This window comes from Lepidochelys kempii, chromosome 2 (assembly GCF_965140265.1).
Source record: "Lepidochelys kempii isolate rLepKem1 chromosome 2, rLepKem1.hap2, whole genome shotgun sequence".
Lineage (NCBI taxonomy): Eukaryota > Metazoa > Chordata > Testudines > Cheloniidae > Lepidochelys > Lepidochelys kempii.
The window spans coordinates 222,433,117-222,460,714 of record NC_133257.1 but is presented as its reverse complement, the minus strand read 5'-3'; the positions used below and the strand labels follow the sequence as shown (position 1 = coordinate 222,460,714).

Here is a 27,598-nt window from a genome sequence, read left to right as displayed (position 1 = left end):
TCAAGTGCTCAGTTATTTATATTTTGTTGAACAGTTACAATATTATTTATATTTTTGATAGAAATTCAATTTCTTAACTCTTCAAATCAAAAAGGGAAACTATTTCTGTAACTTTCCTGACCTGTAAATGTTTTGTATGTGTAAAAATTCCATTTGAAAATAGTGGAATATAGTTACGCTAATTTGATAATGACGCTGGGTAAAATGTTCAAGTTCCTACGTCCTAGTCAAAGTCAACAACATACTAAAAATCCATTCTTCTGCTAATGCAGGTGATAGATTTCCAGTTAGAAGACATCTTGCAACTGCCACGTGCCATAATGTCAGGGAAGTACTTCCATTATATCATGGGGTGCAACTTTTCCCTGTACAACCAGACCATAGAAGGAGGTTCAATTATCATCCAATAAAATGAGTGGAAAGGGAAAGAAAGGGACTGACCAATGCAAGAGAAGGGGTTGTTTTTTCCATCACTATGAGCTTGGCCCAAAGGGTGCTTGAACTGGAGATGAAAAAAGTGATATATGCGCTAACTCACCCATGTGCAGTGAAAAGTGATGCTGAGTGCTGCCTGTCCCAGCCTATAGAGCAGGGGTGGGCAAAGTATGGGCCCACGGGCCCCATCTGGACCTCAGCTCCCGCCTGGGAGTGTGGTCCAGGGCTTGTCCCACGCCGCATGGCTCCCAGAAAGCAGCTGGAATGACCCCCCCTCCGGCTCCTACGTAGTACATGGAGGCATAGCCAGGCGGACAGGGCAACATGCAATGCCGCCTGGCTGCACCTCAGAGCTGGGGGGGGGGCATGCTTCTGGGAGCTGCTTGCAGGAAGTGGCTGGAGCCTGCCCCCCTGCCCTCCCCATTCCCCTCTCCCCTGCCATAGCCCTGATCTCCCTCCCTCCAAACCAGTCGATGCCAGCCCAGAGCCCCCTCTTGTACCCAGAGCCCACACCCCCAGCCAGAACCATCCTGCTCCCCCCACACCTCAACCCGGAGCCCCCTCCTGAACCCTGAACTCCTTCTGGCCGCACCCAAGAGCCTGCACCCCTAGCCAGAGCCCACACTCCTACCCCCAATTTTGTGAGCATTCATGGCTCGCCATACACTTTCCATACCCCGATGTGGCCCTCAGGCCAAAAAGTTTGCCCACCCTTGCTAGAGAGGAAAGTAACCACAGTTGCAGAGGTGTACCTATCTTGTAGGTAGCATTGTGTTGAGTGTATATATAACAATTAATGTACACACCACGGACAAGGATTTGATTTTACTCATCCTGTGCAAATTCTTTGTGGCCTTACTAATCGCAAACCCTTTCACCCCATATTTGTTTAAAAAAAAAGGGGGGGGGCAATATATTCCTGGAAAAAGTATTCATGAGTAATGCAAAATACACCAATAATTATGTATTAGTTATATTATGGGGGAGCCCAGAAGCCCCAATTGGATTGTGGTGCTAGGTGCTGGACAAACACAGATGGACAGGGTCCCCGTCAATGTTCCCTTTAAGCTGCGCATCTGTGCAGCAACCTGGTACTTAACACGCATCTCACATGGCTGAGAGAGCAGCCAAAACTCAGGACCTCAACTTGGTAGAACCCATAGCAGCTTCTTGTGGTGCCAGAGGCCAGCAGGAAGAGAAGCAGTGGTGAGCAGAGCCTCTGACAGGAGCATGGCTGGCACCTGGGTCCCACTCTGCCCTCTAGCTGAAACTCTCAGGAGCTCAGAAACCTCTCAATGCTGCAGGAAGCCGTGTGCTGGCAGGGAGGGATAAGGAGTGTGGCATAGGCCAAGGGTGCTGTTTAGGAAGGGTGGGGATGCGAAACCTGTTCATGGTCCTGTCCTGGGGCACAGAGGTTGGTCCCTACCAGTACTGAAATGAGCCCCTGGCAGCCTGGCCTGGTAGGGAGCTGAGGTGCGCTTGTGGGGGTGGGGGGGAAGGAAAGGCTGTGTCACTGCTGCTGAGGTAGGGGTGTGTGTTTCATGTGCACTGAGCTATGATGGCAACTCCCTCCCAAGGTCCCTGGCAAGGGATGGGGAGTAGAGAAGAAAAGACCCTAAATCCCTTTCTCCAAAGTAGCCACAAGCTAGCAAGGAGGGGTAAAAAGCAGGGTAGGGGAGGCTGGGGCGCTCTCAAAGCCTGATTCTCCTGGGAGCCGGTGAGTTTAGGGACTCCTGTTTTCCTGGGTTTCTTTGTGTGGTTTTTAACTGCCAAATTCTTGGAAGCTATAGGAAAATGTGTAGCTAATCTGATGTGGCTATTTCCATAAAAGAGACATGATGGAACACACCAGAACATCTGGCCCAAATAGACAGTCATGTGAGAGCTAACTTTGGGGATGTCAGAACAAGCACTTCTTATTTGAGAGAAAGGGAAGGAAGGGACATATAACATCTGGTCAACAACCTCTAACGTGAATTGCAAAATGAAACACCTTTCTGATCAGATAAGCTAGGGGACATGATGGCAGATTTCATTCCTATTGTAATGTCCTCTTCTGCTGCTGATCCTCTTTTGTTTCCACTCAAATGAGCAAAGACTGGGATTTTCACCACCATTCCCATTTACTAACAATTTACTAATGTTTCACAGGAATTTTACCCCCAATTGCTAGAGAGCTAAATTATGGGGCAGAAGTTGCCAAGTAGAGTGAGGAGTGCTATCAGCTTCTAGGTGCAGAGGACATGGATGCTTCAGTTAGTCCAATTACTCCTTGAACCTGACATCCACAGTGAGAATAGCAACTTCAGTAACTATTTCTATTCCTTCTATTTGCCAGCACATCCATAGTTCCAAATCTGTTTCTAGAAAGAATATCTGCCACTAAGTTTCCATGAAATAGCAACACTGTATAGTTGCTAGTAACATAAATATTGAACAAGGGGGACACATCATTTTCAAATGCTCTCAAAAAGAACAGTGAAAGCTGTGCAAGTCTCTTCTGTCTAGAACCATGCACTTCAATCTGACCTTGTCTAAAACTTGGTTTCTTTTGAGTGGAAACTAATTTTTGTTGTTTTTTTTTAAAAGGCTGAATTGTGTGGTGTTTTTACAACTGACCAAAACAACACTTTTCTCTGTGGGATGAACTTCACTAAATTTAAACCCTAAGTCTCAGGACAGAGAACCACTGTGCCACCTACCACTTTCTTAAAATTATCTGAAAACATAATTAAAGCCATGTAATGATATTGTGCAGAATTATCAAATTTTATACATGTGTTTTTAATTCTTAGATAACTAAAAAACACAAGGGCATAAACATCTATTATATACTTGCCTCAAATCTTTGAAATGTTGTCATACGAAATTCTCCTTTAATCCCCGAAAGCAGTAATGAAGAAGAAGAATTTTGAATGAAAACACCAAACAAGGGTTTCTTACATATAAGACAAACCTTTGTCTAAGAGGTGCACACACATTATGATATGTATAACTCTTGTTTCCGTTGTTGTGGATACTTTCCCTCCCAAGAGCAATCTCAGAGTTGGTTGTCCTTAGCATACACACTGAACAACCCACCCATTTTGGCCACTGTATTTTCCTAGTATGATTCTTATCCTCTTTTCTACAAATGTAGATTTCTCTCTCAAATCAGAGATGCTAACCGAAGACAAGCAGCTGATGATACCTCACATTTTTGCGCTCTAGACAGATGGAGTTCATTCACGAAGGCCAATGGAAATCTACACCCTGGATTTAATTGTTCTGCCCAGAAATTCCCCAATCTCCATTGTTTATATCTGGTAAAAGCAAGACAAAAGTGCTGTTTTATCACTCACTGTTCTTGACAGTAGCAAGATGAAATTAGATGTGGCTAGCTGTTGGGGTGAGAGGCTAGTCTATGTAAGAAGATCTCTGTTTTAACTTCACTGGATCTGTGTTACTAGTCCCACTTGCACTGTAACCTTTCTGCCTACTCTCAAGCTGTCCCCTGCCAAATGTTTCCAGTGATTTCTCCATGAAAACTGGAACTATAATTTCACAACATCTTATAACATTTCAAAATTGTTTCCACACGCCAAAGGTTGAGTAAGTATTGGGTGCTCAGTGCTGCCCATTATCACCTGAACTTTCAGCATTTTTTTTGTACTGACCTGCAGTCTGCTGCTGTGGAATCTGAGTCTGATGTGGCAGGATCCTAAAAATAATAATTTAACATCTTTAAAACATCTGTATATTATGTACGTACACATCTATGAATACAGTCATGGTATTTAAACTGTACACGCATCATTCTTCTATGAGGCAATAACCTAGTTTTCTCCAAGTGGATAAACCAAGTGGCCAAAAGGCTAAGCAGTTCAACATAAGCAAAGAACTAGATTATTGCTAAAGCACAGTAATATGAGTCTCATTATGTTACCCATGTTTAAATGTTTAAATGTAGCACAACAGAAGGAAGGTGAAGCAAGCTGAATTCTAAAAATGTAGACACTTGAAATACAGAAATGTAAAGATAGACCAGTGTAACTATAAAGGTAAATTTCTTATTTTGGAAGAAAAGAGAAACACTTTTTGGCCTTTTTTTTTTTAAAGTGGCTATTTGAGGAGGTTTTGAATGTTAGAAGTAGGGCTGTCAATTAATCACAGTTAACTCACGCAATTAACTCAAAAAATTAATCGCAGTTTTAATTGCACTGTTAAGCAACAGAAAACCAAGTGAAATTTATTAAATATTTTTAGATGTTTTTCTACATTTTCAAATATATTGATTTCAATTACAACACAGAATACAAAGTGTACAGTGCTCACTTTATATTATTAGTTCTGATTACTAATATGTGCGACCAGCTGATCACTGCTCATGGTATGTATCTAAAGATGATAAACAAAAGAAATAGTATTTTTCAATTCACCTCATACAAGTGCTGTAGTGCAATCTCTTTATCATGAAAGTGTAACTTACAAAGTAGATTTTTTTTTCCATAACTGCACTCAAAAACTAACTAATGTAATACTTTAGAGCCAACAAGTCCACTCAGTCCTCCTTCTTGTTCAGCAAATCGCAAAGACAAACAAGTTTGTTTACATTTGCGAGAGATAATACTGCCTGCTTATTATTTACAGTGTCACCTGTAAGTGAGAACAGGCATTCGCACTTTTGTAGCCAGCATTACAATGTATTTACATGCCAGATATGCTAAACATTCCTATGCCCCTTCATGCTTTGGCCACCATTCCAGAGGACATGCTTCCATGCTGATGATGCTCATTAAAAAAAATGCATTAATTAAATTTGTGACTGAACTCTTGGGGGGAGAACTGTATGTCTCCTGCTCTGTTCTACCCACATTCCACCATATATTTCATGTTATAGAAGTCTTAAATAGTGACCCAGCGCATATTGTTCATTTTAAGAACACTTTCACTGCAGAGTTGACAAAATGCAAAGAAGATACTAATGTGAGATTTCTAAAGATAGAGACAGCATCTAACCCAAGGTTTAAGAAATTGAAGAGCCTTCCAAAATCTGAGAGGGATTACATGTGGAACATGCTTTCAGAAGTCTTAAAAGAGCAACACTCTGATGTGAAAACTACAGAATCTGAACCACCAAAAAAGAAAATCAATCTTCTGCTGGTGGCATCTGACTCAGATGATGAAAATGAACATGCGTCGGGCCGCACTGCTTTGGATTGTCATCGAGCAGAATGATGCATGTCGTCTGAAATGGTGGCTGAAGGATGAAAGGACATATGAATCTTTAGGGCATTTGGCACTTAAATATCTTGTGACACTGGCTACAACAGTGCCATGTGAACGTCTGTTCTCACTTTCAGGTGACACTGTAAACAAGAAGCGAGCAGCGTTATCTCCAGAAAACATACACACATTTGTTTCTCTGAGCAATTGGCTGAACAAGAAGTAGGACTGAGTGGACTTGCAGGCTCTAAAGTTTTACATTGTTTTATTTTTGAATGCAGGGGTTTTTTTTACATAATTCTACATTTGTAAATTCAACTTTCGTGATAAAGAGATTCCACTACGGCACTTGCAATGCGGGAATTTAAAAATATTTCTTTTCTTTTTTTACAGTGCAAATATTTGTTCTAAAAATAAATATAAACTGAGCACTGTACACATTGTATTGTGTGTTGTAATTGGTAGAAAACATCCACAAATATTTAAATAAATGGTACTGTATTATTGTTTAACAGCACGATTAATCATAACTAATTTTTAATCACATGATTAATTGCAATTAATTTTTTTAATCGCTTGACAGCTCTTGTTAGAAGTAGTCTTAGCAGATGTGGATTAGTGGTCAGAGTGCAGGTGAGGCAATTAAAGCTGCATTTATTTATTTCATTTATAACTAAAAGGAGAAAAAAAGCATCTATCCTTGGCTCCAGGGTAAAAAGAAATTTTGCTTTTAGCTGTTTTGAAAAACGTTGCAGCACCTTGATAGAGACCAGCAGAGAAAAACCTCAGAGGGGGTTTAAAAACACTGTTAAAATTCACTTCTCTCAATTTACATAGTTAAGGTGGTGACAGTATCAGGACACTTTGATTTGCATAAAGCAGTAATTCTAAGATTTAGGCTCTAGATAAGTAGAAATTAATTATAGTGTAAAATTAGAGAATCCAACATGGCAGACAAAATGGCGGTGATGGGGATGACATAGTTTAAATTTAGAGAGTGGAAAATTCCAGAAGTCTCCAGCAACACAGGGGAAGGAGCTCTACCCAAGATGGCATCAGGGAGAGGTGCTCTACCCAAGATGGTCTCAGGGGGACGAGCTATGTATCTAAAAATAGGTATGACATAATGGGGAGGTGCTAGAAAAGCTAGAAGCTGATTAGCTGAGATGAGCTGACCTTGAGAGAGCAACTAGTATATAAGGCCCACAGCTACCAGGCTGAAAGTGTGGGGTTTTGGGGGCCTGTGAAGATCAGAAGCCTCAAGCAGCAACCAGAACAGCAGAGGCTAAGACAACTGCAGCAGCATCTTAAGAAGATTCCGGAAAACAGTTACCCAAAAAAAACAGCAGCAGAATTCTAAAGGTCACCATGGCAACGACTTTCATAGAAGCGCAATCAGCAGCAACTGCCGCTACGCCTGCAGCAGCAGCAACCATCGTCTCCAGGTGCTGACACCATGATCTCCGGATACTGACAGAGCAGAAGGACCCCTGAGACGGGTCAGAGGGAATTAAGAAGATAGAGTGTAAGTCTGATTTTACCATCTCCTGTTCAAGGGTGTCTGGGTATGTCTGTCAAAAGCTGGATGCCTGTGCTTCGGAATGAGATCTCCCCTACCCATCTTGCGACCAGCTGATCACCGCTCATGGTATGTTAAATGTTATATGATTAGATATTAAATGTTAGGTGTTAAGTGGTTAGTGTTAAGTGGTAATGTCAGTGTTAAGTAAACATTTTATTTTTAATCTGTGAATATGGTAATGGTTTCTCAGATGTATATATAGAGGCCGCGTATACTACCTTGTATTAAGTACAGTATTAGATTTGAACACTAAGACTAAAGCCTTTGTGTATGCGGGGTCTCTATATGCCTATTACATTGTAAATGCTACATAGTCTAAGTCTCCTGTGTATTTTATTTTGTTGCACTGCTTTATTGTATAATTCTTAAATGTAATTCTATTGCGTTTTATTAAGTCCTATGTATCTTTTCTTGCTTTAAATTCTCTGTATTTTTTTTATTTCTGTTAAATAAATAAATCTTTTGTTTTTGAAGAATTTCTGCTTATGTGGGTCAATCCTTGAGCGGAAGACTGTATCCGTGCCCTTTCAGGGATTAGCTAAAATAGCTTGCTCTGGGGAGCCCTCTGCAGGTCGTAGACAGGCCCCCAGTAACACCCTGGCAATTCCTTTAGGATGGGCCAGAACCTTGTTACCCTTTTGTTAAATTAGAAGCCCTATCATAGGCTAACATAACTGGTGGGCTTGTGCTCAAGGCGCTAAGAGCCCATGCAAATTTGTAGGTAACATAATTGGCATCTAAAATTTAGGGTAACACTAGAGCCCCAGTCATGAAAACACCAATACACATGCTTAACTTTACTCACATGAATAATCCCACTAAAGTCAAAGCAACTATTCATCTGAGTAAAATTAAACAAGTGCATAAGCATTTGAAAGACCAAGGTCTGAGTGCATAAAGTTAGGCAGGGAAGTATCCTCTCATGGATATAGGCAAGTCCTTAAAAATGGCTAACACAACATATGGGGCATAAATATACTTTCACAGCCCAACTTCAGATGTTTTCAATGCACTAGAAGCATACATAAATGTGCTTACCTAATCAGTTCTAATTTCTGATTATACTAGTTAGAAAAGCAAATGGAATGATACAGATAGTGCTTATCAAAATATAGAACTAAATATGTTTTAATTTAACAACTTGCTACTTAATGTGCAGAAGAAGCTGCCTTTCAAAATACAGGAAAGGCCACATAAGCCTGGACAAACTATGCAAAGCCTAATTGGTCTGTTAATTGAGGTCTGTTGTAAGCAGCCACACTTTGTGCCAGGTAGGAGAGAAATGAGAACATCCAGTATGTCAGCAGAAGCTAGGGTATGTCTAGCATAGAACATGCCACACATGTCTGCGATTAATATTTTCAGTATACTAAATCAAATCCACATAATTTCTGCATGCCTAATTGTAAAACTACAAGACAAAAAACTTAGCTGGCAGCAACCATCTTACATACAAAATACAGTATCTTAAAAGTTTTTTTTTTTTTTTTTTTTTAACAGATGAGCTGTTTTCTGACTGACTATATCAAAGAGCAAATAGGGATACAGTTTTCCAATTATGTTAGAGTAAGTTCACCCCACAAAATCCATCAGTCACTAAATATAATGGGAATAAACTGTTTTGGTAATAGAATACTGTGAAAGGAGCAATGCTTCCTGCTTTAAAAATAAACACTGAGGCAAAGTCTTAGTTTCTCTTTAGCATTCATCTATCAGCAGGAGCCCTTATGCTGTGACAACATTGTATTCCAGACATACTCTCTTCTAGAAAATATGTTGTGTCCTTTCTTGAAGGAACTTCCCCTCACTAGTAAAAAGTAAAACAATATTCTCAATGTAACTACCAAGAATGTACATATTCAATTGATATTTATAATATACAATATTAAATTTTATGGAAAAACCACAGCAACCTTCACTCCGAAGTATAGGACAGCATGACAATGTTACAACCTCCATCTTTGCTACATTCTTTATTTGTATCCAATTTTATGAATACATTTCAGATGTAAATTAAATTTTTACAAAGCATCCACATTGCTTGTTTTACTACTTTGGAGTAATTAAAAGTGTAGTTCTTGTTTCCACATATAACGCTTATGACAGAGATAGGGTGAAACCTCATTGAAGCTGATGGGTGTGAGAGACTCCCTTCATTCAGGATAAATGTAAGAAACAGTTAAGTTCCTTATTAAAGCAAAATAGCTGAACCAATAGGAGCCACCATCCAAAACACAGGCCACATATAAGGCAGTCAGAGAATCTGAGCTATGGATGGAGGTGTTTTGCTGCAGAATGAATGCAAACAAGTGCGGGGTGTGTGGCTGAGTATTGCTTGGTGAAGGTGTTTGTGTCTTAACACCAGAAGCACAGGGAGCATGGTCCTGAGAGAGAGAGAGAATGCTTTTTGAGCAGGGTGCTGGCTGGAAAGGCAGGCCTGGAACTGTAAGCAAAGAAACTGCCTCCTGTTGTTTGGTTCCTACTGTGTTCAGGACAATGGGATTTTGTGTGCATTTTTTGTAAATAAACAAGATTACATCAAAGAAATATCTGATTCCATTATCAATGTCTCCACCAGATGCAAACAACCCACCAGACCCTGAAAATGGGCTAGGTGCCTGGATCAAAAGAGATAACAATACATAATCTGGAAGAGGAACTAAAGAGCCTATCATCTTGACGATGATACTGACTTTGGTTCTGCTCCCATAATTCACTACATACAGGCATGTTGCTGCATCTGCAAAGAGCCCTCATTGAAGCCAGCAGCGATTCAAGAGGGCAGAGGAGTGAATTGCAGGATTGGCCCATTAGTATTGTCACTAGTATTAATTTTATTACAACAACAACTAAAATACGCTAGTACAAATCTATAGGGAGAGAAAATCCTTGTAACAAGGAGCTAGATGCGGAGATGCGGAGATGTTCCTCAATGAGGTACGTCAAATTGTGAGGTGAACATCATGGAGACTGAGCGATACAAAGAAATCTAGAAAGGTCAGAAATGTGGTCACAAAGTAAGAATCAATTTGAAAAATTATTAACCGTCATGTGGGGCAGGGGATAACAGTTGTAAAAAAAAGATAGTTTTAAATTTACTATTTGACTGCAAGGATAGCACAGCCTGATAATGGCCTCTTGCACTTTCACTTTTCCTCAGCATGTGTTTATATCTGGAACAAATGGGCTACAATTCTGATTGTGGGCTGTGAGCATTACCATAATATAAATAATAATATTCCCCAGAGACAAAAAGTGCTATGTCATGGAGCAGGGACATGACAGTCCCTCTTAGTAGACTCAATAATGTGAGGAATGGACAACCTTCAATTCCCATTGCATTGTGGAACTACACCTAAAATGTTCCACATTTTGTTTAGTTGTGTTTAGTTTGTGTTTAGTCTCAGTACCAGTCTCAGTACCTCAATACCAACAGATAGATAAGTGGGAGGGATATCCAAGAAAATCAATAAGTATAATTAGGGGGCTGCAGAGGCATTGAATAATGAGAAAAAAGGAAAGGAACTAAATAGACAGTGGGGGAATAACATTGCTGTCTAAAAATATTTGTAAGATCTGAACAAGGGAGAGTGGTTAGAGTAGTAAATGGGGATATAAGTAAAATAACTAGAGTAATAGCTAAATGGTAGGAAAAGTTATCAAACAGAGATGTGTGAGAATGTGGAATAAATGCCCAAGAAAGGTGCAGAATTCCCCATTACATGAGACAATTAGGGTCAGATTCTAGTAACCTTATTCAAATTGATTATACCTTATTTGGTGAGTAGTCACACCAAAATCAATTAGAGGAGTAAGCTACTACACAACTTGAATAAAGATATCATAATTTGGCCCATACAGACTGATGAAAGCACTTTAAGAAACAACCTCCTCTTGGCAGGAAGATGGACTTGCTGGGCATACACATTCTTCTCATCTCCAGCATCTTCCTTATTAATGGCAGATTTTTTCTTGAATTGATTTTCCCCCACATAAAGATAAGATAAGCAGTTTCTTTGCCTTTGTTTATAATGCTCTCAGATTTGAAAATATAACATACCTTTCAAAAATTTATGCGGGGCAGCCCTAATTTTAAACTAGAAGCTTACTGAATGTTATGTATGCTGAAGAAATTAACTCCATCCTATTTTTTCCCCCCTGCATTAACAACAAAATTTATTGTGTCCTTCACATTAGATTACTCCCCACATTTGGGCATTTGCAGGTTGTTACTGTATGTTCCCTACTAATTTTGTCCAATTCTCCATTACATCTTTATAACTGAAACAGAAGCCAATCAGTGAAAGTGAATTTGATGTTTAAGTCTATTAATCACAGCAAAAATCAAAAATTATTTATTTAAAAGCACAAATAGGAATGCTTCTTGCTCTTGGAAATGTCAACTAACTGCTTACGATGAGCCAGCAGAGGGTGCATGGGAAAATGTTTTTGTGAAACTTCAACAGAAATGGCTATTTTTTGTTTTGTTTCCACTGACTTCAGAGGAAAAACAACTGAAAATGACTGCAAAGGGCTGGAGTAAGCATGTTTGAGCAGAGCAGAGGAAAGCAGAAAAATACTTTTCTAAACCAATTTATTTCATATTCTCTAATATATTTTTACATTGAGATATCTATTTAAAAGTACAGGTTGAGACAAGACTGCAACAATGTTGCCTGAGTAACTGTGGAGAGAATTTTAATCCCTTCTGTTTAATCCACTATTATGATGTTGGTATCCAAAATATGTCTTAATATTTATACAGTGTAGATATGAAACAAGATGACAGTTCTTAACTAAATGTCACTTTAGTAATATGTGTACTATATGAAATATGAATCAGAGGTAGTCCTAAACTGATACATATAATTCTTCTTTAAAATGAAAATGTTATACTCTAATGCAATGACAGTAAAGAGACACTGTTGAGATAAAAAGTAATACACAATTTTTTAAAAAGCTCCTTGTGTTACCAATTATAATTATAAGATTATTTTGTATTATCATTTTTGCTGTTTTATTTACTTTTTGTATTTCACTCAGTTTGGATAATGAAACTCCAATTTCACTTTCTGGTTTTCCTGCATTAGCGCAATATTATTACTGAGATTTTCAACACTCAATGAAATTTGAAAGGTCAACAAAAGTAGTTCTAATGTAAACATTAATTTTTTTTTGAGAACTAGAGAAAAAATAGATTTTCTCTAATTATTGCAGTGTTCTATTTCTATTATTATAGTATTGCCAAGCATTTACAAATTATGAGTCAGGCCCCAAAGCAATCATGTTTTTTATAAAACAAAAAGAACCCAACATTTATTTAGCTACTGGGTTTTGTGCCATTAGGGTGTACTAGATAATGTTTTCAAGCTTCTCTTTGCAACCATAAAACCTACACATTTTAAATAAAAACTAAAGCTGAGATGCTCACCTAACCACATACTTCCCGCAGGTAGGGCTTTAAGAAACACACCATATTGCAAGAGTTGGCAACACTGATTATCATCCTACACAAAATGTAATGGTAGAAATATTTTGACTGAGGATGCTGGAGGAGAGGTAAATATAGGTTAAGAAGGGGAATTGATGAGTGAAGTAGTGTTGATCAGGAATTTTTCAACAGACAGTGCCCTTTTTGCATAATCAAATTTTTGCCCCACAAAAAATTTCTGACAGAAAATTAAAATGACAGCTCAGTTTCACGTACAAGTGCCTTCCCAGCTTGTAGCCAGCAAACCTAATGATTTTGTTTTGGTTCTCTTGAAACATAATTTTTCTGGAACTCCCTTCCCGTTAAAATTTTTGTCCCAATTTGGGATGGGTTTCCCCCCCGAAAATGTGAAATTTTTCATAAGAATTTTCTGGCCAGCTCTAGAGTGAAGTGTCGACTGACTACTAAATGACTTAACTGCCAGCTTATTTCTTTGCTTTTTATAGTTTGTAGTGATGGAATATGCAGACTGGTCACCTTAAACCAAAGCTGACTAAACTTTTTGGTGGGGATATTTCACAGCCCCATTTCCTGTGCTGAAACCTGCAGACTTGCCCTCACCTATGTCAACCTGTGCAAACCTGTTCCCACTGCCCCACTCCACAATATGCTCTCCCTCCTGTATTGCTGGTCCCCACAGAGCTGTGGGGAGCATAGGGCTGCTCAAGGTGGAGGCCTGGAGAAGCAACATTGTGGAGGAGCAACTTGGAAGAAATTTACGTGCATATATGAAGCTGTAGGGGGAGACTCAGGATGTGCATGTAAATGAGGATACGGGGAAAGAGGCACATGGAGAAAAGGGACAACAAGGTTATAGTGGAGAGCAAGAGAAAAACAGCAGACCTGAGCTAGGAGGGGCTTTTGGGAAGGAGCAGCTATACTCTTAACAAGCTGCTTTTTCTTCCCCATTCCTATCGTCAGTGGCTCTTGCAGCTTGAAGTCCCACTTTTTTCCAATCCTCTCCTAACATACCCCTGCTGTGTACCCCTATATCCCCTATTCATTTCCCTGCATCCTCATCCCACTGCTTCATGGCTCTTCACCCTTCCTTGGTTTCCTATAGAGCTGCTGTATGGTGCATTATGAGGAATTGGAAGAAGCGTCAGAATATCTGAGGAGCAAAGTGGTTGATTAAGGAAGAAGGGGAGCAAAGGTGGTGACTGGGGATATGTGGGGGTGAAAAGGTTTTTGGTGGGGGAACAAAACTGTGTAAGGAAGCTGAGGTAGTGTAGTGTTTCTGCATCAAGGTATCAATACTTAAAGAGCTCCCTCGGTATTACTGCTTCTACTTTCCAATGGACCCAGGCAGTAGTGCCATGAGAAGCCTATGATATGCCAGTGCCTTTGTGAAGAGGCACCTGCCTCCCCAAGCATTGTTGCCTCAGTGAACCACGGTATAAACCATGATCCTCCAAGCCCTACTTTCAGGCTACTGCCTCACATCCCTGGTCACTCTTTCTACAGCCCCATCTCTTTTCCCAGAGTCCCACCTTGACTCAGTAGAGATATGTCCAGAAGACCACAAGAGCATCAGGGATAGAGCAAGATTAATTTTTTTGACAAGCTAAGTTTTGAAGAATGGAAATGATCATTTCTGGTTTTCAGTGATGTTTTGCCTCTAGTCTGGGAGGAAGGCTGATAGCAATGGAAGTAGCTGATATATCTGCATAGTTCTGTTGGTGTTCATCTTAGTGAAACTAAGATTTCATTTCTGCTTTAAATGCAAATTTCAAAGCAACTTTAACTATGGAGATACATAGTACATGAATATATTCAGAGAAATAACACTGGCTTCCACAGCTAAATTGTATATCATAATCATTATAGGCATTAAAGATCTAAATTGATACTTACTGCTGTGTTTGCATTAGTGGCATGCTAGTATTATCAAAGCTGTCTGTGTGAAGAGGTGGTATAATCTCACCAGTAACTGGGTGAAACACAGGAAGTGTTGAAAGAGGCCATGCTATCTCTCTATTTTTGGACATCTCACGAAGCTCTTTGGTGGATTTCTGTATAGCACTGTGGTGGACCAACTGGATACTATGTTAAAAGGAAATAAAATACATATTTTTCTTAAAAAGGGTTCTAAGAATATGGATAGTTTTGTAAAACCACTGAAAATTGTTTTTTCTTTAAAATACAAGGGTTTTGATGCATACTACAGCCTATCAGTAGAACAATTATACTACAGCTTCAGTATAAAACAAATATTTAAGTTATTTAATTTTGAAAAAAAGAATTGTTCCGTCAGACTATGCTGTATGAAGAAGTATTTTTCTAAAATATCTTAGACTATGCAATCTAATGTTAATATTCCATTTATTTCCTGCTGTAAACATAAAAGTTTTGGTAACTTTTATATTGTTGTTTCTTGTGCTGGATTCCTAAATACTCACAGCAGCTTCAATTTTATGGCAGAATATTATGTAGGCACGGGATACCTTTCATGAAAGTTCTTTCATCTGTCCATTGCTTTGTAAAAATGTAGATTGGCCATCACATATGCATGAACATTAATTACATAATATTATTACTCTAAATGATTTTACATTAAACTGATCTTTATTAATTTCAAACCCTTTTTATTCTGACCTGCTAGCCTTGCCACACCTCTCTGTTTTATAGCAGCTTTCACATATATGAATTAGACTGTGAATCAAGGAGAGTGAGAGAAGAGCATGACACATGTATGAAGCATGACAAGCTACTGAGAAATGAAAATTAAATGAGAAAGAAAAATAACAGGAAAGAAGACACTTACTCTGGTGTTTGCATGTTTCTCTTTTCCCTAAAAACAAAACAAAATTTATGAATTAAATAATAGCATTGATAGTTGGAACATTAAATCTATCTGCTGATGGAAACAGTACATGATGTGGAAATGCTGACACTGATACCACCAAATTAAGTTGGTAGCATTTGCCACCAGGTTAATGATAAGAACTGGATGAGCACACACATAGAGCTGTTGATACTGATGACAGACAGACAACCACACACAAGTGAATGAAAATGCAAGTTAAGGAAAAAGCTTCTGGCTAAAATAAATACTATGACAAAATAAAATCAGGGTACATGTAAGAGATGGAAGAAACTACGTTACTTGCTGCTTTTGTTTCATATGTTTGGCTTTTATAACCCTAAATTCAATTTAGGTCCTTAGCAATATTTATTTTACTAGAGTTAGGGTCTTTAAAATTAATGTTCAGTGAATGAAAATTTTAGTCCAATTAAATAATTGTCCTGAATTGGTGGGTCCTTTATTTTTATTTTACTTTTTTTGTGCATGGATGATTTAACCATTTTGAATAGAACTACAGTCCCTAAATCCATTCTCTTGGAGATTACTATTAATTTTAAAGCATGTTTAGATGGAAAACAGTACAATATATATTAAATATTTCTGCTCGTCTGTTTAAAAAGTGTTTTTATGAATTGAATGACACTTCTACAGAATGCTTTCATATGAATTATAATCTCAGAAAAATCTACAATTACTAATTAAAGTACTCACACTCCTTCCCGTCGGCAGCACATGATATAAGCAAGTATTAGAAAAAGCACCAGTGCTACTGCCGAGGGCACTGCCAGTGTAATTAGGAAATCCGAGTAATAGTCTCTGCTTTTCAGTGTATCAGACGGTGGTTTATATTCTCCACCATCAGGTAATATTCCCTCTCCACGGATCACTTCCTGATAGGTGGAAACTTGTTTTGTTTTATCAACCTGATACAAAAGAAAGACAATTACATAACCAATTAACAAATGTATGTAGAAAATGAAAAGAATTTTAACCAACCATAAATCAGAAAAAGCAACACTATACAGCACAGCATTTCAAATTATATGAAATCTCACATCTCCATTTATTTTTCCAAAGACTTTTTCATGTAAGGTATTCCATTGTCTTAATTCCCATTAAAGACCAAATCACAGAAAATGCTCATTGACCACTGCTGTGACTACCCCAAAATGGTGACAATTTGTTATGTGAACTGGACTGAGACCACCAATTAATTTTATTTAAGACACTCAATAGCTACCAAATAACAGCATTGGGCATTGAGCATACAATAAACTCTCTGAAAAATTATCGAAGTCAGAAAGCTACCAAATAACCATTTTCTGGTCAATATCACCCAGGACAAGCTTTTGTACTTTTAACTAGAGCTAGGGAAATTTTGCAGTCAAAATTTTTTTTGGTGAAAAATGATGATTCAGCGATACAAAAACAATACTCAAATTAGTGTCAATTTAATCAAATTGTTTATGGGGGGGAACACCCCCAACATTCTGAAAACCTGAAATGTTTCATTTGGATATTTTCAAAATGAAAGTTTTGATTTTATTTGAAATAACTTCTAATTTCAAATTTTCCTTTGATTCTAAAAAGAAACAAAATACAAAAAGAAACACTGACACAATTCATTTTTTTAACTTTTTGATTGGCTGAAAATTTCAAAAGTTTCATTTTTGGTTCAAGCGGAAAATTTTTTTTTGGAACTGCCGTTGAACCAAAGAAACTCATCATTCACCCTTCTCTTCTTGTAACATAAAGCAGAAAGGGTGTATATATCCCATTATTAATTCCCTCAGACATCCAATTCCCCAGTTTTTGATAAAGTAATATTTATCCTGCTTCTGTTCAATTATTCATCCCATTCACACTCCCAAAGTGTACTGTACGTCACTAGAAAGTAGAGGAAAGAAGCAATGTAGAACTTTCAAACCCCACTAAAAGGGGGAAATTAATGTAATCAACTACTGTATAACAGTAAAGCTCAATTATTTAGTATTAACTTCACCGTAAGGGATTTTTAATCTAATTATGTGCCCTGGTTGTGCTTGTGCTTATTCAATCTGAATATAAAATAAAATAATCCCATATAGTAACATATATGAACTAGTAGACTTCAGAATATAATTAATACATAAGGTGAATGTTTCTTTCATTCATTTAAATCTAGGTAACAACAAACGCATTCATTTCATTAGATGAAATATTGCCTTATCGATTATTGGATAATTTAGAAGATCAGCATAAAGTGACAAACTAAAACTTAAAAAGACAAATATTAAAAAGATTACTAAAATATTTATTCAGTAGCTGAATAGTTGTACAAATGAAAATAGTAATTTTAAAAAATTGTTGACTAGAAGACCATTATCTCCAAATAATCTGACATCACTAAAAATAGGTATTTTAAAAGCACTTTTGAAGACTCATTCTAAACATTGCCATAGCACAAGACAGATATTTTTGATCAGCCATATAAATGAAGTTAGAGGATCTATTCAAAGTTCTGGTTTCACCAAATTAAAGAAATTTTGCTGATCTTCAGATATATTGTAAGTAACACTTCGACTAACCCATTCTCATTTTGCATTATTTTATTTTACATAAGGAAGTGTGACAAAGTTCCTCCTCTACCTTGGTGGGTCTTGCGCTTATTGGCAGATTTGCTCGCCTTGGAGCTTCACGGCAGCCCTCAATTTGGCTGTTTTCGTGAACCCACAGTCCAGGTCAACTCCTCCTGTGTCTGACCAGGAGTTGGGAGGATTTGGGGGGCCCGCCCCCTACTCCAGGTTCCAGCCCAGGGCCCTGTGGAATGCAGCTGTCTAGAGTGCCTCCTGGAACAGCTGTGCGACAGCTAGAACTCCCTGGGCTACTTCCCCATGGCCTCCTCCCAACACCTTCTTTATCCTCACCATAGGACCTTCCTCCTGGTGTCTGATAATGCTTGTACACCTCAGTCATCCAACAGTATGTGTTCTCACTCTCAGCTCCTAGCGCCTCTTGCTCCCAGCTCCTTACACACGCACCACAAACTGAAGTGAGCTCCTTTTTAAACCCATGTGCCCCGATTAGCCTGCCTTAATTGATTCTAGCAGCATCTTGATTGGCTGCAGGTGTTCTAATCAGCCTGTCTGTCTTAATTGTCTCCAGAAAGTCCCTGATTGTTCTGGAACCTTCCCTGTTACCTTTCCCAGGGAAAAGGGACCTACTTAACCTGGGGCTAATATATCTGCCTTCTATTACTCTCCTGCAGCCATCCGGCCCGACCCTGTCACAGAAGTAAGATTAAATATATAAATGTATTTATTAAGAAACAGATCAATAGCAAATATCAGATTACTGTAATATAAAAATATGTCCTTTCAATTTATTTTATTAAACACTAATTTTTGTTATTTGATAAAATAAATCCAAAAGACCTACTTTTATATTACAATAATCTGGTTATTGGCTATTGATATATTTCTTAATAAATACATTTATATATTAAGCACATTTCTTAAATACCAAAAAGTAAACCCTGCTCTGTGTTGCACGAATGTGTTATGAATGACTGGAAAAAGGTTGTAAAACGTCTCCTACCTGTTCCTTTGCCCCTAGTTGGTATTCAAAGGAAGTGAACCTGGATACAGTACTGAGGGGGGCACAGTCTGCTCCTGCCTCTCAGCCACTAGCGCTAGCCACTGCATTCAGCAGTTTGTGCTTACCGGGGATGTACAGATCCATCCCAAAGGACAAGAAATGGTTACTTGCAGTAATTGGTTCTTTGAGATGTGATGAAGCCATGTATTCCACTTAAGTGTGTGTGCACCCAGTGCACTGGAGCCAGAGAATTTTGTCTAGTAGTACCCATAGAGGGGCGGTATTCACACTCATGGCCATAGTCCCTCCCCTGGCTATATGAGGCAGCACTGCCCTGAGCCCCCTCAGTTCCTTGGCACCGAGTGCCCAAAGACTAGACTCCAATACAGAGGGGACAGAGGATTAGTCATGGGGTACACATCTGCATCACATTTTGAAGAACCACATTTACAGTAAGTAACTGTAACTTCTTTTTCAAGTAGATGCAGCTGAGTATTCTACTTAGGTGATTCGCAAGCACCCCAGGAGGCAGAGCTCCAAGTCCACCTAAACAAGGATTGCAGGACTGCCCCCTACCAAAGCTTGCATCTGCCCTGGAAGATGCGGTAATGGCATAACGGTTCATAACTGTATGTATGGATGACCATGTAGCAGCCCTGCAAATGTCCAAGGTTGGGACATCACTGAGGAATGCTATTGACACAGCTTGCGCTCTCACCCACTGAAGCCATTTCATATGCAGTCTTGATACAGGAGGATATCCATTTAGAGAGAGTCTGTGAAGAGACTCTTGCCCCTTCATACGATCTGCATATGACACAAATAGCTGAGGCACAGCAGGAAACTGTTTAGTCCTGTCCAGACAGAAGGCTAAATGTCCACTGACATATAATGTATGAATGTGCTGCTCCTCTGGAGATGAATACAGCTTAGGAAAGAACACTGGTAAATATACTACTTGGTTCAAATGAAACCGAGAAACCACTTTAGACAAAATTTTCAGGGTGTGATTGTAAAGTCACTTTATCGGTAGAGAATTGTGTGCATGAAGGTTCTGCCATCAGAGCCTGCAACTCACAGACTCTCCCTGCAGATGTTATCACAAACAGGAATGCAGTCTTCTGACACAAAAGCGGAAAGGAAGAAGATACCAGGGGCTCAAATGAAGGTCCCATTAAAACCGCTAGGACCGTGTTAAGGTGCCACAGAGGAATCAGCTCACGGACTGGAGGATGGAGATAACGAAGTCCTTTTAAGAATCTTGCTACTGTGGCACTGGACAAGACTGATCGTCCCTGAATAGGGGGGATGAAACGCTGATATTGCCGTCAAATGTACTCTCAATGAGCTAAGCACAAGGCCCAATGACTGAAGGTGCAGCAAGTACTCAAAGTTGTCCTGAATAGAAGGCAGCACTGGTTAAACTCTGGGGGCCAACAACCACACCAAAAACTGCTTCCATTTTGCCAAATAGGTTGAGCCCTGCATGAATACAAAATCTGTATCCACATCCGATCTGCAATCCGCAAAAATGATCCAGAGATATCCGCATCCATGGATGCAAAGCAGATACCTGCAGATTTGCAAGGCTCTGTGAATAGGCCATTCTGGTAGAGGAATTTCTACCGTTGAGTAGGACCTGTTGAACAGCCATAGAACACCACAATTCCTCCTTGTTTAGCCATGAAGCAGGGAACTGAGTATGGGATTTAAAATGTGACCATGATTCTGTGTGAGTAGGTTTGGATAGAGAGGAAAGGGTATGGGAGGCTGAACTGACAGTGCTAGAAGGCCAGAGAAACAGCACTGTGTCAGCCACACTGGGTCAATGAGAATGAGCCTTCAGCTTGAGGATGACCTGTGGAATGACTGGGATTGGGGGAAAAGCATACAGACGTGCTAACTGGAGCCAAGATAGAAGATGTCAAACAGGGAGTCCAGTCTGAGGCCCTCTTGAGAGCAGAACAGATGACATTTCCTGATGTTGCTTGTAACAAACAAGTTGATCATCGGAATGCCCTAAGCCACAAAGACAACCCGGAGCACACTTGTCTTCAGGGACCACTCATGATTCAGGGAAAAATTCCTGCTGAGATGGTCTGTGAGATGATTCTGGACCCTGGGCAAGTGGTCAGCAATTGGCATGATACTCTCCTCGATGAAGAACTGCCACAACCTGATTGCCTCTTGGCAGAGCATCCTGGAGTATGTGCCCCTTTGCCTGTTCACATAATACTTACAATAACACTGCAATGTATGTGAACAAACCACTGAGCCCCTGATACAGTTCAGAAAAGTGTGACATGCACCACAGATGGCCAGAAGCGCCGGTAAATTGATATGCAGTGAGGACTCCTGCTCTGAATACAGACCTTGAATGTACAGCAACCCCAGATATGCTTCCCAGCTCACCAGGGAGGCATCTGTGACAACATACCTGGTTGATAAGGGCCAGATGAAGGGAACTCCCTGACAAACATTCTCTAGAAGTGTCCACCATTGCAAAGAGTCCAGGACCAGTGGAAGGAGACAGACAACTCTGTCCAAAGAGTGGTACAGTAAACTGTCCTGAGCCACATTTTAAGGGTGCAAAGGTGTAACCATGAAAACTGGAGCCACATGTCTGCTTGCCTCAGGCACATCTGGACTGTCAGAGAAGGCTGAGACTGCAGACTTAGGAAAAGGTGGTGAATCACTTGAAAACGGTCAGTTGGCACAAATGCTCTCAAACTCATAGAGTCTATGAGGGCTCCAATGTATTCAATTTTCTGAGTGGGAAATTGATTCTTCGGTGTTTAGGATGAGACCCAGACAGTCAAGCAAGCACAGTGTAGTGTCAACATGGGAAAGGACTTCCTCTATGGGCCTGCTCCTCAGTAACCGGTTGTCCAGGTATGAGAAAATGTGGAATCCTTTCTTCCTGAAGTATGCCATCCCCACGACCATGCATTTGGTAAAAACCTGAAGCGCAGAAGAGAAGCCAAAGGGAAGCACCATACACTGAAAATGGTGCTCTGCTATCATGAATCAAAGACATTTTCTGTGGCTTGGCAAAATCACCACATGAAAGTAGGCATCCTGAAGGTCCGGAGCAGCAAACCTGTTCTGAGAATGCAGGGAAGATAGTTGACAGAGTGACTATTCAGAACCTCGTGTAGCTGATATATTTCATGAGGCTGTACAGGTCAAGTACGGGTCTTATCACTCCCTTGGATTTGAGCACCAGAAAGTACTGGGAATAAAAGCCCTGACCCTGGTGTTCCAGCAAACCCTCCTCCACAACCCCCAAAGCCAATAGCTTGTGAACCTGCTCTCATAAGAGGGGTCCCTGAAGAGGGACAGGGAGGATAGGTGGCAGGGAGGCTGGAAAGGAACTGGAGGGCCTAGCCCTCCTAAGAAGGTGCTTAGGACCCAGCTATTGGTGGTGATCAAACCCCAAGCATTGTTTGGGGACAGGCTGGATCTCTTTCACAGTAGGGGTGGGGAAAAGACAGTGACGACTGGAATATTGCTCTGGACCAAAATGGTCCAGAAGAACAGGGAGGAAAGGTGAGGAGTGCTGGGGGAAGGTGTGTTGACTGGCCAAACCCTGGTCCCAAATGCTGCCTCCTCTGGGACCTATGCCCCTTTCTGGGGAAGTCCCCACTGTTGTGGGTTTAGGATGGGGGTGGGGAGGCTGCCCAAATGTGCACTGAGAATGATGCTATTACTGTTGACCACTGTAGTGGTGCCTCTGCACTGCACTAGAGTCCCTGAAGGAGTGCAGAGTCTCATCTATCTTGTCCAAAAAAAAGCACTCGGTTGCACATAGGGAGAATGCCTGAATTTTACAGCCAGGCTGCCCTTCTCATGGTCACTGCTGAGGCCATCACTCTGGTGATGTATCCGTGACATCCAGTGTGGACTGCAATAAAGTTTTAGCTATCAAGCAGCCGTCAGTGATAAATGCCTGAAATTCCTCAGGCAGCTGGTCCACAAACTTAGACATAGCCATCCAGTTCACAAAATCAGATTTGGACAGGAATACCTTCTGATTAACAATGCATATTTGCAAGAAAGAGAAGATGTAAATCTTCTTACCTGTCATGTTCATCCATTTAGTCCTTATCCTTGGGAGTGGATTTAAATCTGCCCTGCCAGGCTGTATCATTCACTGCAGTTACATCTAGGGAATCTAGGGCCAGATGTGAGTAAAAATCCTCAAATCCCTGCACCAGAATGAAGAAGCATTTCTCCATGCACTTCACAGTAGGCAATACCAAAGCTGGCATGTTCCGGAGAACCTTAGCAGGCTCTAGGAGCACATCATTAATAGGGACAGCGACTCTCCCCGGGGCATACTGCTGCAGGATATCCAACAACTTATGGGTATTCTCCTTCAAGAACTCTCCTTGAATATCCAAGAAAGCAGCCAGGTACCACAGAAGGTCCTGGTACACCTTGAAATCCTCTGGTACCAACAGAGAGGAAGAGCCAGGCACTGTGGAATCGTCTGGGATGAAGATGAAGCAGTTAACTGTGCCAGGGCCAAATCCTGCTACAGGACTGACAGATCTAGATAGGATGATACTGAAGGCTCTTCAGGAGGAAGGTGCACCTTGGGCCTGTGGCAGATCAATGGTCACCACCACAGACCTGCCCAGTGATCTTGCCTTAGAGCAAGACGAGAAGTGGGAGCTACATGACTGAGGCGTATGCCATGCATTCCATGGAGGCCACTGATATGGGTAAGTCATTGGTGATCAGTAGGCCCCATCCCATGAATGGCCCCCACTGAGGGTCAGGTGATGAAGTGCAAGAGGAGAAAGATCTCAACCTGAACACCAAAGAGTCCTGGGCTTCAGGGATAAGGTGGAGCTAGCCTTGAGGGATAGAGCAACCAGTCTGACTCACCCGTAGCCCAGAATGAACAGGTGCAGAGGGTGGAAATGGTGCTGCCGGCACCAAGTATGTCTCCATCATTTCCAGTGCCAGAAACAGAGCCAATCCTGAAGTTGGCACTGGTACCAAGGTGAAAGACTGCTGAAGTGGAGGGCGGTGAGTGCCACCATGGTAACACATTGGTGGCGCTGACAGCAGGGGTGCCAAAGAAGTTTCCGGTGCCCAGGAGTTCCCTTGTGCCAATCCCGGCCCCCACCAGACTTCTACTGTGGAAGGGAAACATTGGGGTACAGGGCTGACAGACTCACGGGTTCACTCACTGGATATAAATTATGCGGGCCTGGCAAAGTCCTGGACCAAGGGAAAGGTCAGGACATAAAGGCAGAGGAAGTCAGTTGCTGCCCAATACAATGCTGACACAGAAAAAGCTGGTGCTGGCATCACCTTCATTGGTACTGGACTCAACGGATGCCCTGGAGCCAGAACCAGAATTGACAGTACGGGGTCTCTGACCTTCCTGCTTGGTACCTGGGAGCAGTTAATGGGACCTGCTGCATCCTGTGCAGCGGCATTCACACCATGCTAGTCCAGACTCCTTCTGGAGGAGGCAGATGAGTCCCCACGTGATTTGGAGTGACCTCGATCAGTCTTATGTGACCTTTTCCTGGGCGCACTTGACTGAAAGCGACTCCCTTGTCTCTTTGGAGAGGCACCAGCTCCAGAGTCTGAAGTAGCAGCACCTTCAGAACCCAAGAGCAATCTCCAATCCAACCTCAGTGCAGAAGCAGGCCGCCTTGCCTGGTCGAGCAAGTGCTGCTTTAGATGAAGATCCCTTGCCACCCAAGTCCATTTTGTGAATGATTTTCAAATTGAATACCACTCCTTGACATAGGCTTCGCCTAAGCACAGCAAGCACCATGTATGGACATTGTTGTTGGGGATCGCTCCCCCACATGACAGACAATGTTTAAACCCTAGTTAAACTAAAGCTAACTAACACTAAATCTAACTGTCACTATACTAAGGGTACTAATTAACTATACACAACTAGAAAAGTCACTAAGACATAGAGAGATTGTGAGGTTAGGAACTATACAGAACCCCAACTCCAGCCACGGGTAGTAAGAAGGAACTGAAGGGGGTTGTAGTGGCACCGCCTCATATAGTCAGGGGAGGGACTTTGGCCAGGAGGCGCAAGTGTCACCCCTTCTAATGGTATTGCTGCCAAAATTCTCCGGCTCTGCTCTGTGTGCACATGCACCTAAATGGAATACGGGGCTACATCTACTTGAACAAGAACTGAATGCACATTGATACCAAATTGTAATTGCCATGACTTTTTTCCCTCCCAATGACACTAAATCATGAGATTCGTATTTAGTTTATCTGCTGTCACTCCCAAATTTTTCATCAATTCACTGTTTACAGAGGTTTGCTTCCTTGCCCACCAGCAATTTTTATCTAAAGCCAAGTCAACACTAGAGACCTTACAGTGGCACAACTGTACCAATGCAGCTGCGCCTGTGTAAGATCGCCTGTGTAGCCGCTCTATGCCAATCGGAGAGAGTGCTCTCGTTGACATAATTAAACCACCCTCAACAAGAGACGATAGCTATGTCGGCGGGAAATGCTTTCCTGCCGACATAGCACTGTGCATACTACCACTTATGCCAGTGAAACTTATGTCGCTCAGGGGGTGTTTTTTTTCACATCCCTGAGCGACATAAGTTTTGTCGACATAAGTGGTCATGTAGGCATGGCCTAAGTTGCTTGTTACCAGAAATATAACTTTACTTTTATTATTACTGAATTTCATCTCATTGCATTCAGTTGACTGTTCTAATCTTTCCCTGCAACTTCGCAGTTTTGTAACATCATTCTCCTGCTACATGTCCAGTTTTGATATTGCTGGTATATTCAATGAATGTTAATTTTACATCCATCTAGATCATTAATGAAATAAAGTTGCATTGGTTTAAATGTCTGGCCTTTTGTGGTGAATCACATGACATTGTTCTTCGTTAAAAGTCTTGTGATTAATAAACACTTCCTGATACTGTGAATCAGGTCTTAAATTAATCCATTTAATGGTATATTACTATGTATCCAGTGTTTAAACAGGTTTTTATGTGGCACTATAATGAAAGCCTTACTGAAGTCCAAGTGCTGTATAGGTCTTCAACATTCCTTTTGTACTTCACAAGGTAATTAAATTTGTTTGGCACAACTTATTTATAACTGGAAGTTTTGTGGGGGCTTTTGTTAAATTCAGTCTTCATTTTAACATAGTCTTCATTTTTTTTAAATTTGGAAGTGTGATTTGTCTTTTAATTGTGCAGGCAAATATAAATCAAAAGATGGCAAATAAGTTTTCTATTCACTTCTCTTGCTGCAAGCACTGCCAAAAAAGGGGGTCAAGAAACATGCCATCCAAGAAGTGCTCTAAAGAAGAACTGCTGCCAGTAAATACTCTGCTGATGCAGGGCAAGGAAAGTAACTCACCAAAGAGATTTTACACCAGTCAATATTGAACTGAGTACGAAATTTTTTATCACACGTTATTACAGGTTCCATTTCTTGGCTGCATCTCAGCTGATTTTGTGGATTTTCCACTTCTCGTAAGCATGAGGAGAATGGAACATCTGCACCAACCATAACATAGACACTGCAGAAAAAGATGTGTGACAAAGTGTCACCAGGATATCCATTAATAAATAAATATCTGATGAACACAGTCTAGTCCTCTGCATTCCAATAATCACCATAGTTCATTTCTAAAACAGCTAATTGTGTTTTATAGGCTATGACATCACTTTTTCCAATGTAGCCACAATGAACTGGGACCAAACTGTTTCTCTAGCTACTTATTACATTCCTACTACTGCTTGAGTGTACTGTGTGATTATGACTAGCAGTAGTCAGTTTTCATTAAAAAAGTTTATGAAGCTCAAAGTTCAGGATTTTGAGGTAAACACAGCAATAAATCATTGATAAAGTACTTTAGGAAGTTCTGTTAAAATAGTTCCATTTCATATAAGAGAATTTTGCTCAGCATAGCATTCTTGAAAATTCACTTCTTCCCACGTATAAATTGTAAAATGTATTTGAAAATGCTTTAAATTAGAACTGCAATTTATTATTGATGCCAACCTGCCAAAACATCCAGCTTCTCTCAACAAATTCCACAATACAGTTATGCACTGTCAATTATAAAATTTTGAAACATACTGAAAGCAGAGTGTGGGACAAAACAAACTGATTTTAGTGTCAAAGTAAATAAAACAAGGGCTACTGTACTGATACTATTATTCATTTTCATACTTATCTCAATTGAAATGAATAAATGAAACTATTACAGAATATAATCTGCTGCACCAGAAAGTCACAGAATCCAGGGACCTTGAAGACATTGTTCAATGAACAAACTTCACTGATACCTTACTTGGGGGTTGGGTGCCAGATTTTCTTTAGCTGCTGTTCAACTGTAATGACAGACTTCAAGAAGACTCTCCATCAAAAAAACACTAAAAAAGGAAAATTTTGCTCAAGGCATATTTCTCCTGTAAGTTCTTTTCTGTATATTAAAAAACAAAACTCCTAAAACTTCTAATGCAAAGGCACG

The 27,598-nt window shown here is 40.4% G+C and overlaps 1 protein-coding gene across 9 annotated transcripts in view; it reads right to left on the bottom strand.

Moving 5' to 3' along the window:
• SGCE (sarcoglycan epsilon) overlaps positions 1-27,598 on the bottom strand; it is a 59,336-nt gene that overhangs the window by 3,338 nt on the left and 28,400 nt on the right. For 4 of the 9 annotated variants that reach the window (XM_073333917.1, XM_073333910.1, XM_073333908.1 and 1 more), the window contains 6 exons: positions 26,479-26,641; positions 16,231-16,442; positions 15,478-15,504; positions 14,568-14,756; positions 4,092-4,135; positions 3,275-3,309 (listed from right to left, as the gene is read on the bottom strand). In XM_073333917.1, coding sequence (XP_073190018.1) covers positions 3,275-3,309; positions 4,092-4,135; positions 14,568-14,756; positions 15,478-15,504; positions 16,231-16,442; positions 26,479-26,641 — 670 coding nt within the window. Of the gene's footprint in view, positions 1-3,274; positions 3,310-4,091; positions 4,136-14,563; positions 14,757-15,477; positions 15,505-16,230; positions 16,443-26,478; positions 26,642-27,598 lie in introns of those variants that run through there. The other 5 variants (XM_073333912.1, XM_073333915.1, XM_073333911.1 and 2 more) reach the window with 5 other exon arrangements.